At 47.5% G+C, this 13,150-nt stretch overlaps 1 protein-coding gene across 3 annotated transcripts in view; it reads right to left on the reverse strand.

Annotated features, from left to right (window-relative positions):
• Positions 1-13,150, reverse strand: part of MEGF6 (multiple EGF like domains 6) — a 105,639-nt gene that overhangs the window by 38,977 nt on the left and 53,512 nt on the right. For 2 of the 3 annotated variants that reach the window (XM_077311328.1, XM_077311329.1), the window contains one exon: positions 7,349-7,471. In XM_077311328.1, coding sequence (XP_077167443.1) covers positions 7,349-7,471 — 123 coding nt within the window. Of the gene's footprint in view, positions 1-7,348; positions 7,472-12,488; positions 12,528-13,150 lie in introns of those variants that run through there. The other variant, XM_077311330.1, reaches the window with a different exon arrangement.

Below are 13,150 nucleotides of genomic sequence, written 5' to 3' on the forward strand. Positions count from 1 at the left end.
AAACCATCTAGTTCTAGGCATGCATGTTGTTCAGACATGGCCATGTGCTGCCTGACAATCTCGCGAAAAGCTGGGAATTTGGTGTCCGTGCTTCGTTTTCTTTCGTCGGCTTGAGCAAAATCAACTTGAGCGTGGCAAGCTATAACAGAGAATGTGTGTTCCTTGGACCTCGGGCTATCTATTAAAACAAATTCAGATATATTAAAACGGGCAATAAAAACAGACCCCGAGCTTCCATAAACAATGTCGCCGAGGTCCTCCCTTTCCTTCTGAAAATATTGTTTTCGGGCTTTGCAGGGGCTTAGCACGGAGGGAAAACATGCTAGAAGGGTTTTGCGTGAGCATCTTTAATCTAAAACCATCACTGCTGTACGAAACCGTACTCTGGGATTTGACGCCTTAAAACCATCTCTTCCAATTAAGGCAGGGGGTTGTTCTACTTCTTTTCAAACAAGCTTTACTTGTTTTCAAAAATACATTCACAGAATGGCCAGTTTCTTGTTCATTTGTTTTTTTAAGGCATTCTGGGAGGGAAGGAGGGGCACCAGCCCATACGAGTCAAAGCAATATAGAAATGTCTACATTTCTCTATAAAGGTAGCAATCGGTTCCGTCCTTTGCTTGGCATGTTGGCCATGAGAATCGGTCAAGTATCTGTCGCTCCCTCGCTTGATTTGGGTTTTCCATCCCAAAATGCAGCTTTGCGGAGCGACAAGACAAATCTTCCCCTCCTCAACTAATAACCCCGTGTGAACCTCATATATTTCCCCGCTGTGCATGTCAGAAGCAAAGTGCTCTGTTTGCATTTACCATGCAGCGCACATTCCAGCTTGGGACACGTAATAAGAACCAGAAGTTGTTCCTTTTGGCTGTGCGGATACGCAGAAACATGGCATCCCTCGTCTCTTCGGGAGTGCACATGGCTTTTGGAAGGACCAACCCAGGAACGCAGAGCTGCACTTTCATAAACAACCTCTCGGACTCTGAGCTCACTGGAGCGGAGTGGGAGAAACTCAGTGTACTAATTAAGTAAGTAGCAAGGAACACCAGCAAAGATTTAACAAGGCATTCTCCAAACAGCTACACAAGGGTCAAGAGAAGAACAGTTGACCAGAGACAGCTGACGGGCAAAGAGGATCGTGGGAATTGCAGTCCATTGACATCTAAAGCAGGGGTAGTCAACCTGTGGTCCTCCAGATGTCCATGGACTACAATTCCCACGAGCCCCTGACAGCGTTTGCTGACAGGGGCCTGTGGGAATTGTAGTCCATGGACATCTGGAGGACCACAGGTTGACTACCCCTGCCACGCCTTTTCACGGCATTTGGCTCATGGGAATTGTAGTCCATGAACCTCTGGAGGACTACAGGTTGACTACCCCTGCTCTACACCTTTTCACGGCATTTGGCTCATGGGCATTGTAGTCCATGAACCTCTGGAGGACCACAGGTTGACTACCCCTGCTCTACGCCTTTTCACGGCATTTGGCTCATGGGAATTGTAGTCCATGGACATCTGGAGGGCCACAGGTTGACTACCCCTGATCTAGAGAACCACCTTTTGGCCACCCATGGGCTCTGAGGACCAATGAGATACTGCAACCTAACCTTCCCGCTTCCCCCCCCCCTCTGCAGCCCCTCTCTTTGGCAGATGTAAAACTGTCCATCTTTCTATTCCTCCCTAGGCGAGCACCGGAAAACCTGTCAAAAATGCTGGTGTGTTTTTAAAAATGAAAGCCACGTGATTTCAAAGATCAAGTCAGAGCAAATCCTCCATCTTTCACAGTGTAAATATTTATGCAGACGGAGATCTGGCTGAATGGAGCTCTTTCATGCGCTTGCAAAAATGCAAGGCATGGAGCCGCGCACACTTGAGGGCCCTGGATGATTGCGCAAGGATCCCTTCCTCTCCTCCTGGCTTGGCATGACTCCATCCCTCTGCCAGGTCTCCCAGGACCCATCTGAGAGTCCTGACTCGAGATCACTTCCATAATGGATCGTACAGTTGGTTCATACAATGCTTCAAATACCCTCAGGCCATTTATGGCTTCATGGGTCAAAAAAACCCAGCTCTTGGGTTTGTTCCAGCATTAACAACATATGCTAATAAACCAAATGCCATATTCTAAATTACTTCCATCATAATGATTTTCATAGACAGCTGTGCCTACATTTCAGCAAATTTATATCCTGCTTTTTCATATAAAAAGTGCTTTATCCAACATATGCAGAGAGAGAAAGCACAGTTTGATAAAATCAGCAAATCCCAAAATGCTGGGAAAACATCTGATTTAAACCCCCCAGACCAAACACTTAAAAGCATCAACAGCTACTAAAAGTATTCTGCAATTAATAGGGCTTCAAGATATTTTGGAGGGACTTCACGAAAGGGAACAAGCCCTTCTGGAGGAGAGAATTCTGCCATGTATAGTTGGCAATGCTCTTAGTGCTCCTGAATCTGTAGGCAAAAGTCCAGGATGGGGTCCCCAAATCCACCCACAACCTATGCCAAACCAAGGGTGGGCCTCACTCCATGCAAGGTGGGTAGGGAACCCACCCAGGGCAATTACAAGCAGCAGCAGAACCTGGTTCTTATTCTTCTCTTTCCCCCCTTCTTCGGTTAGGGGCCCAGCGCCACTCCCCTGTCGCCCACTGGCTCAGACTACCCCTGCTACTGAGAAGAGCTTCCCAACAAACTCGTAGAAATCTAATCTGGACACTGCCATGGAAAAATCACTGTAAAATCACTGAATGAAGGGTGGCTCAGGAGTAGACCTCCTGTCTTGTGTGTAGAAGAGTTCTGGGTTCGATTCTTGGCAGAATGTTGAAAGCAGGGTTCAGTTCTTGGCAGGTAGCCAACACTGGGATCTCTTGAGACCCTGGATAGCCACAGCAAATTAGAATAACAAGATGGACCCCTAGTCTAATTTGATAGATGATAGCATTAGGTCTTAAGGGAGTCTATATTGACTATCTCATAAGTGTTAATTACATTGTCCCACCATGGTAATAATAAATAAATCTAATTCACACACACCCAACACACACACACACAGAGAGAGAGAGAGAGAGAGAGAGAGAGAGAGAGAGAGAGAGAGAAAATGGAGAATGTTTGGACATAATTTATCTGCAATTGACTGTCTCTTTCTCCTTGTCCCTGGTTTTCAGCCCAGATTTAGCCTGCGTTTCCTTCATAAAATGTTGTTTTCTTTAATCAAAAACATCAAGGCAGACAGGCCATCGGCCCAACCGTAATGAGAATCAAATGTCCTGACAGATCTCCGAAATGCAGGACTTCTATTAGGCCCCCCTAGAAGGCTGGCTCTTGACTTTGCCAACAAGACCCTCTGGACGGGCAGAAATGTAGAAGCAACATCTGCAAAGGAGTCTGGTTGGCCTTCTCTTTAAAAGGGTCTGCTTTGAACGATTGTACAGTCCCTGCGGATCTATGATATGCTGCATCTGCTTCTAGAAATGTAAATGGGCACAGGTTACTTTCCAGAAATGAAAAATAAATATGGAAACTCTGCTCTTTTTTTTTGGTTTGTTTTGGTTTTCCATCCAAGTTCTTACTTCGTTGAGAAGGCTCCTTTTTATAAATTCCACATTGCACGTGCTTTACAAGTTTACCACACTTTCTCTCCATTTCTATTCAAAACAGAGATCACAGACCCTTCGCCCCGTCTCAGAAAAACACACGATAAAGGCTGGAAATGATGAGGATGAAATTATTACTTCTAAAGTGCATTGAAAGTGCTTTATTGTACATGTGCAGAATGGGCCATGGTCTGACACTCTGATCCAGGTTTTCTCAACCTAGGTTTCATGAAACTCTGGGCTTCCACAATGCCCCGGAAAGGTTTTGCCAATTGGGTGGGAGCTGATTAATTTTTAATATATTTATATTTTATTTTTTTTAAATACTTATTGGGTTAATAATTATTGGGCCCAGTTTTCATGAGTTTAAATTCAAGCTTCGACTCTTGAAAGCTTACACCCTGGAAACCCTGCTGGACCTCAAGATGCTCCAGGATTTGAATCTAGCTCTAAATTCCAGCAGACTCTAACTTTTCCCGGATGGACAGATGATGCTCCCAACCAGAACTCAGTTCCCGCAAATCTCCTGCACCTACAAAGGATATCAGCTTCTTTAAAAGGTAGACTGAACTGCTAAATGATGCTTCTCTTGCACTGCATACACAATGGTCTCCCTCTTTGGTTGGACTCGGATCCAGGCGCTGCCCTGACAAACTGCACCCAGGGTGTGAACATTTCAGGGGTCTCCAGCATCACACAAGATGCTCGGTCCTGAACTTACAAATCACCAAAGCTTCGATCCCCCCAGTTTGAGGTGACATACTCAGGTTCTCTCTAGAACAGATGGCAAGGATTCCAGCCACTGACCTGTGCTTTAGGATGCTTAGGGCTGATCCTGCGTTGAGCAGGGGGTTGGACTAGATGGCCTGTATGGCCCCTTCCAACTCTATGATCCTATGATTCTACGATTCTGTCTTTTACAGCCTCTTTAGGACACACGATTCCCAACAGCCGCATTCAAAAAGTGAGGCTCTAACCATCCCTCGGGATAATCCGTCTCAGCCGCTGCACAAAAAGCAACTACTAATTGCTGCGGTTTGAAAAATGCTCTGCAGGGCCCAGAAGCGGCTGCACGCTCTTTTGCTTTCAAACAAGCCATAAAGGAAAAGGTTGTTTTGCAACGCGATGAATCACCCCGTCTCGGTACGGCCTCCACGTTCTCTGCGCATTCCTGACCCCGCAAACCCACTGCGCGAGCACCGGCCTGACCTCTGACTTCCGATCCTTCCTCTTCGGCTTCCTGTTCAATGAAAGCTGATCTGGGCCAGGAGGGATTTGTGAACACCCACGGATTGGGAAGAGCCAAGGTCACCTGGGAAAGCCCAGGGCTTTCTTATACTGAGTGGTCTGGACAAAAAACGTCGCTTCTCTTGTCTTCTGTCCCCTTTCCGTGGTGACACGGGCTGGGGGGAGAGCTTCTGAGCCAAAGGCAGATGCCTGCCTCTTCCTTCCCCACACCTGCTTGGAAGGGCTCTAAAGTTACAGGTCCAGGTGTAAAAAGGAAAAAAACAAAAGAAAACCCTCCTTTCCAATGAAACACAAAACAAAAGAGAGAAACAGGACCAAACAGATCACTGTCTTGGAGCGGCTTGCTTCATGCGCGCTGCCCCAAAAAGATATAATAACGCAATCGGAATGTGTTCCGATATCCCAGAGGTCTACCGGGCTCTCGAGAAAAGCATGTCTGGGGTGGGAAAAAAAGATTCCCTTATTTTGGCCTCTTTTCCAACGCAATGCTTCCCCCCCCCCCCCCCCCCGTTTTTACAGGCCGCCTGGGGCACATGGACGCAGCGTCTTGGCCAGTGGGATGTCCGCTTATTTTCTGTCCTGGTTCAACGCAACGCCTCTGAGCACTTTGCCAAAGGTGGAAACGCCGTTACGGTGCCCCGCCACAAACCCTGCCCACCACAAACACCCATGAAGCTGCCTGATGCTGAATCGGACCATCAAGGTCAGTAGCTCTCTTGGGCCCCAGGTCTTTCACACGACCTGGTCCTTTTGAACCAGAGATGGTGGAGATTGAACCTGGGAGGTTCTTCCGATGGCTCCAGATGACTCGGCTGCACCTCACCAAAGCCTTTCTCCATCCCATCTACCTGTCTCTAGTTTTTTATCCCGGCCTTCCGCCGAAGACCTCAAGGTTGCCCGTGTGGTTCTCTCTTTCCAACTTTGTCTTCACCTGCAAGGAAAGGAGGCCAAGAGGGAAAGTGAGTAGTCCAGGGGTAGTCAAACTGCGGCCCTCCAGATGTCCATGGACTACAATTCCCATGAGCCCCTGCCAGCATTCATCTGGAGGGCTGCAGTTTGACTACCCCTGGGCTAGGCCAAGGATACTCAGTGAGCTTCATGCTGGAATGGCGATTTGAATGCAGGTCTTCCAGCTCCGTGGCCACTTTGCCATTTTATGATTTGCAGGCAAGGGTTTTTTCAGTCGTTCCCCCAGCACGGTTTTCCTTTTTCCCTCACCCCGTTTTTTTTTTTCATGTCCTAATGCTTAACATGCGTCCTGGAGAACTCAAGCAGTTGGTCCTAATAAAAACATATAATTGTGCTACTGTCACTGTTCTGACAGCTTCGGCGGTGGAATGCACTTTTTTGCGCTAAAAACGAGCATCTGGAAAGCCCCTTGTGGCATTTCCTTGGCACACCGGCCTGTCGTCTCCTCCAAGAATTCGGTTCTACAAGCCAAAGGCCTCTTTTTATTCCTGGCAAACGAGCCCGCAGCAAAAACAAAAGTTATTTCTGCTTGTCCTCTAAAACATAATCTGATCTAAATGGGGGGGAAAGAGTTTGAATCGTCGAGTCAATGTTACAGTGTACACATCATGTCAAACCGTGGTTCGGGAAGCTTAACCAGGGGTTGCCACAGTCTGGATTGACCAACCGTGATTTGAGATAGGCTAGCAAACCGGAATCAGAAACCAGGGTTTAGCAGCAACACTGAAAGTCAGACTCTGTGCTAAATATGGCTTGAGGCAATGCCTGAACTGACAGATCCCAGTTACAAATTTGGGGTTGGGAGAAGAGCAAGTTGGTGAGATGGTGCTGTAAAACCCCAGTTGTGATGTCACAGAGTTTTGATGAAATGTGGTCCAAAACCTATGGTTAGAATATGGGTCAATATGTCGGAATCAAGTCAAGAACATTTCAAGGGCAATCCCCAAAGGACTGTTCCTCCTCTTCTATCTCCCCAAAGCCCTCAAACGTGTTTTGATGTGCCTCGCCTTCTTATACACAGCCCTGCTTTGAGCTAGTTTAGCATGCTCCGTTTCCCAAACCAAGAAGCCCTTTCCAGAGGGCAAGCCCGTGCACACCAGGACCAACAGCATGGACCCCCCACAGTTCTCCCAAAATGCATCGTTGCCTTGTTGTTTGATTAACAGAATGTGCATCTTTGGCGTGCATGTCCAGCTTCACTTAGTGCGAACCGACCACTGGATTCTTCCAGGGCTCTGCTTCATGCATGTCAAAGTTGCCTGCCAAATTTAGGCATTTCCCCTATCCAGACAACACGGCTGGTAGTACATGGTTGCACTATGCAGGGTTCCTGGTATCCTGGAACGCAAAAGCATCCCATCTGGAAAGGCTACGAGAACTTGGCAGTCCTTAGCGAGCAAAGAGAATTATCTCAATCTCGTAGTGTTGTGTCGCACAGAACATCAGGAAAAGGCAAGGCCCCTCTGTTTGGCATTCTGTTCCCAGCATGGGATACTCAGAGAGATGAGAAATGGGTGAGATTCTGCTCAAGCTTACCCAGACAGGTCCTGCCATCTGTGTGAAGGCGCGATCCTGGCTTGCACTCGCAATAATATGACCCCAGAGTGTTCACACATCTGTGCTGGCAGCCCCCATTGTGAACTTGGCACTCGTCAACATCTGGAAGAGAAGCAGAAACATTCGGAGCGGTGGGCATGAGAGAAAGCTCAGCTCAGCATTTCAGCTCCTCCCCAGGAGGAACGGAATAACCACATCCCTCCTCGTCAAAACCAGTGAGCAACTGGGAAAGCATCCTGCCTCACCAGCAGTCGCTTGCCCCATTACTAACAGCAACCGGGAAAGAGAGACAGTTTTGCTGACTCCAGTGGAGCAAATCAGACTCAGGCACAATTCCCAAAGTCCCTGTCAGCCATTCCCTGAGCCGAAAGGGAGGGCGGTATATAAATATAATAATAAATAGAACCATCCCAGAGCCATAGGGAAGGGCGGCATTAAAATCCATATAAATAAATAAAGTTATACCCTTCCAAGATCAATGAAATCGATAGGCTCGGAACGGTATAACCGCACAGTTCAGAATTGCTCTGCTCTAGATCCGGGCTGGATTTCTGTCTCTACTTTCTATGGCTTTGAAAACTAAGTTTGATTGTGAGGGTCACCAACCTCCAGGTGGGGTCTGGAGGTCTCCTGGAATTACACTTGAGCTTGCAGAGATTACTGTTGAGCTCCTTTCCTTCCTCGGAGTCTACCTTACCTAGGCACTGCCCTCAAATCTTCAGGGATGGGCCAAGCTGGAGTTGGCAACCCATTCATTTTATTGGTTTCCTGCTTGCCCAGCACAAATGCACTTGAGGTACAGTGATACCAACAGGGGTGGACTTCAGGGTAAAAATCCAAACGACTCTGGCCCAAGGAGTTGGGAGGGCAAAGGTAGTCTGCATCTAAAGACAGGTGAGCTCTGCTCAATTCACCACGAATTTCTCAGCTACCACTCCCCCCAGGGAATTCTGGGTACTGTAGTTTCTAGAATGCCGGACACAAAACCCAGAGCCCACCTGAACAATCCAAGTCACGTCACCGACCCACCGCTCAGGCAGCTTAGAACAATGTCAGACAATCGGTCATCAAGCCAGAACACTTAGAATAACTATCAGCAATTGCAAATGTACGAAACAACTCGTAAAATAATTCAGAACAGCACCAGTAAAAAAAACTAAAGCCGCCAACCGAACAGAAAGCCAAGGAATGTTTCAAAGCTCATAAGCAGAAACACCAAAGCCAGCAAGACGATAACATCGAGACAATATAAGGAAAGGCAAGGATACGTTTCACATTTTAAAACGTAAACCAAACCCACCAAATGAGTTCCATTTTCTACATGCAATGCGCTTTTGCGGGGAGGAGGGAGACTAGAAAAGCATCCAGAAGAAACCAGACGTTTGGCAAAATGGATACACAGCTGCATTTGCCTCTATGCTTGGCCAGTTTTGCTTAATGCATATAATGCTAACCTCCCCCCCCCCAATCATCATTGTCAAATGAACCAAAGTTTAAGTTATGGATAACAACCTTCCCGGTATATTCTCCTGCTTCTCCTCCACCACTGTCTTTTACGCCAGGCGTAGTCAACCTGTGGTCCTCCAGATGTCCATGGACTACAGTTCCCATGAGCCCCTGCCAGCATTTGCCCTTGTGGTCTAGAGAGGCCACCTTTTCAGATGTATGAAGTCAAACCACCGTCAGTGAAATGCATACACAGCAGAGCGTAGGGGGGGGGGGGAAGAGCTGTCAACAGTGCAAGCAAAAGTCCAAGAAATGCAAGAGGTCCAGCCTGTGACGATTCAATGCAAAACTCCAAAGTATTCAAGATTCTGCACACACTGGATAATGCACTTTTGGTGTATTTTAGAAGTAGGTGATCCTGTTCTGCACAGGAAAATCCAGCTGCAAAAGGACATCGGAAGCCCAGTGGCACCTTTAAGACAGAGGAAGAGTGCTTGCCCTCGAAAGCTCACGCTTTGAATAAATCTTTGTTGGTCTTAAAGGTGCCACGGGACTCTGATTTTGTTTTGTTGTGAATACCGTGTTATTGCAAAGGGCACTTAGAGGTCATGCATTCAGTTGATTTCCTGACACAGAGTCAATCCTGCGATTTCTGCCATCAACTTTCACTGCTGACGGGTGATTGCTTATTCATTTAGCTGGTTGGCATTTCACGGGTGATGTTACTGGTCTTTGAATCACCTCCTCTGTTTTACCTGTGAGCTACCTTTGTACTATTCTTCGCAGGAAAGAGGGATAACGAAGCAAAATGAGAGGAGGGTCGAAAATCTCGCCAGCTCTAAAATAGCATCCCGACACTTGTAATATAATCGGCTTGTAGAATTTGGAATGGACAGATCTGGCTGTTCCCCACCCCCTGCCCCAAGCCCCAAGCCCAGATTTGCTGTTGTTCCCATTTTGTTTTGTTTCAGCTCAGCAGTGTGGAAATGGGAGACGACCAGATAGGAGCGGTTTTCAAAGTCCTGAAAGTGTATTGTGTGCTGTTTTCTTGGACCCCGGAATTATGTTTTGCCGCCTTCAGAAAGGTCCTCCGTCAAGCTGGCTTCTTGCCCGGAGAGCAAAACACGGGAGTTTGGCAAAGAGGTGAGACAAAAGATGCTTCCCGCCAGCAGGGGAGAGACGAGGGATGAGCAAAAATGTTCCCTTGCAGGAGTCACCCAGGCTACCGCTGAGCTAAAGTCACTCTCTGCAGCCCAAAACCGCTCTTGTGACTAATGAGAAGGGTCATTTTGGGATGCAGGCCAAATCCTGCTGCCCTCAATTGACAAGGACCCTGCGTGAGGCCGGGGGTGCACTTGCGGGGCCAAAGGAAGTGGAAAAACACAGCCTGAAAAACTAGAAAATAAAAAAACCCCACAACACTAGGCCTGCCCCCCTTTCCCATAACCCCACTGGGAAAAGATCACACCCTCCAAGCTGAGTGCACAGGAAATTCCAGAATCATCTGCCATTGTCGCCCTTTGGGGGGATTTATTTTATTTGGTTAGACCATTTCTATGTTACCTCTTCAGAGAGCTGTGCAAGGTGGCTTACAGTTAAAAACGCAAGCCACTAGGCATAGGCAGCACAAATGAAAACTATAAGGCAGGCCCTCAAAAAGTTGCTGAGATAAAGCTGGGGAGCTGTGTTTGATTCCCTGCTCCTCCCCCACATGCAGCCAGCTGGGTGGCCTTGGGCTCACCACAGCACTGATCAAACTGCTCTGACTGAGCAGTAATGTCAGGGCTCTCTCAGCCTCACCCACCTCACAGGGTGTCTGTCGTGGGGAGAGGAAAGGGAAGGTGACTGTAAGTCGCTTTGAGCCTTTTTCAGGTAGAGAAAAGCGGCATATAAGGACCAAGTCTTCTTCTTCTTTTTCTTATTCTTCTTCTTATGCGCCTGGGAATATTTCGACACTTGCGAACAGGGGAAATGAGAATGAACCGAAGCAGCAGTGATGTGCCAGGTGATAATTAAAGTGATTCTCCCAGACATGTGCATGGAAAATGCCCTTAAACCAGATTAGTCATGTTGATCAACTCCTTTGACTAACCAGGCTTAGTGTAAATTCTTTGTCTTTGCAGACTGCCGACAGAGGTGTCTGACGAATGCAGAATGTCCTGGTCACACCCTGGAAGCTGAACACGTAGCCCTCGCATGAACTGGAACCGGGAGCTGGTCCTCACATCTTGAGTGTGCCAAATCCACCCATGTAGATAGTGAAATCTTAACTTTTGGATGGGTCCAAAAGAGGAATGTGCTCTTCTTCACAGGCTTTGGGCAGGGAGTGTGGGCAAAGAAGGACCAGGGAAGGTACAGTATGAGCCTAGGTCCAAATCTGGATCCACACCTGGATCCAGAGACAAAAAAATGACTTCAGAATCACCGTTGGTGTCAGTGGCTCCAAGACTCTAACCAGGGACCTTGTGAACTGAAGGCAGGATGTAATGTCCACCAACTCAGCCAGGAATGGACCAGTGGGCCCAGTAAGTGCGACATCTCTGGACCTACCCAGTTCTACAGAACAATATCTTGATTGTGCATCATACAATAAGAGGGTGTGGGGAGGGAACAGTAAGTGGAACACCAAGCAGGTGAGAAGTTAAGGTCCAAACTACCCAAGGGTTATGTTACAGCTTCAGCGACAGACTGCATAAAACTGGGGGAGACTTCTCTCTGATATCACACCAAATGCACCTGTTGATGCTGTACTTGTGTGTGATTTCTTGATTTATTTCTTGCCAACTTTGCCCTGCTGGAGGGACGTCATGCTGCTTCAGAAGAGCCCTTCTCCCATGCTTGAAAAGCATTCCCCCCAAAGATTCCTCCCAAATAAGAAAGAGGGTTCAATCCTAGTTTTGTGTCCTGGTTCTAAACACAGCCAGACAGATATCTCCAGCAAGGTCACACATACCCTGCCTTTGAACGTGACAGCTACATAGTCACGGAAGGATCCGTGCACCCTGGCTTTGCCTGACCCGTCCTCTTCAGCAGCTATCCGAAGAGGTGGGCTTTAAATCTTCCAAATTAACAGACCTTAAAAATGAATCCCCCTCGGCTGCCATCGCCGCATCTCGGGGCGGCAAATTCCATCTGTTAATTATACCGCGAGAGAAGATGGCCTTTTCCCCCTCTGTCCTGAATCTACTGCCAATTAGTTTCACTGGGTAACCCCAAATCTTGTGCTGTGAGATGAGAGGGGGAGGGAGGCTTCCCAACCCCTCTCTCTGCACCATTCATAATTCTATAAACCTTTGTCATGTTTCCTGCTCCTTGTTGCCCTTTTCCTAAAATATAAAAGCCTCAAATATGTTGGTCCGTCCTTCTTCGGAAAGTGCTTTTAATCAACTGTGGCTGTTTGTCATTCACTTAGGAGAGGATCAAGTGTTTGTTTTCGAGGGGGGGGGTTGCATTCTAAATGGCTGCTTTTTAAACATTTGTTTCCACTTGAATGAAGCCCATTTATGCCAGAGGAGGGTGTGTTTTTTTTCCTCTCCCCCCCTTTAAATGGGAGTGATGGAAGCGGATGGCTTGCTGGTTGGCACAGTTGGCACCGTGCCCCCCCAACGCTAGCTGCCAACCCTCCTACGGTACTTTTGGAACCGAAAACAATAAAAACGTTCCAGACACTAACCTACGTAAAATGCTTTCCCGCTTTCTCGATTTCAGCTGCTCAGATCCTGCTACTGCCTTTCTGAAAATAAAACAAGGGATGTCAACTGAGCCTTTTAAGAAAGCTACATCTGCCAATGGTCTTTCCCCATTGTACTTGGCTACTTAGTTGAGACTGGACTTCCTGTGGGGGGGGGTTAAGGGAAGCCAGGGGAGGGGTGTGTAGAGTGAGACCACAGCACTAGGGGGGAGGGTCAATGTTCCCCCTTTGCATTGTTTCTCGAATTCAACCCGTGGCAATCCACAGCTGCAACTTGGACCACAGGGAAAGTGTAAAGTTTTGTAAAGGGCTGGGAGGGAAAGGTTTAAAACCAAAAGATCCTTCCTGATGGTTATCCAGCATGGTTATCCAGCATGAAAGAGTGATCCCAGGTTTAACATATTTAATTTGGCCCTTAAAGCTGGTAAAATAACCATTTCCTTTCCTCCAGGAAATCTTAGGCCCATTCCACACGCATAGGATAATGCACTTTCAATGTGTTTTGGCAGCTGGATTTTCCTGTGCGGAACAGGAAAATCTACTTCTAAAGTGCATTGAATGTGCATTATCTATTGTGTGCAGAATAGGTCTTAGTGTAGTACTCCTTGGGCCAGTCTTTAAGCAGCGGTGGACAGATACTTATT

This window comes from Paroedura picta, chromosome 15, assembly GCF_049243985.1.
Source record: "Paroedura picta isolate Pp20150507F chromosome 15, Ppicta_v3.0, whole genome shotgun sequence".
NCBI classification, from domain to species: Eukaryota; Metazoa; Chordata; class Lepidosauria; order Squamata; family Gekkonidae; genus Paroedura; species Paroedura picta.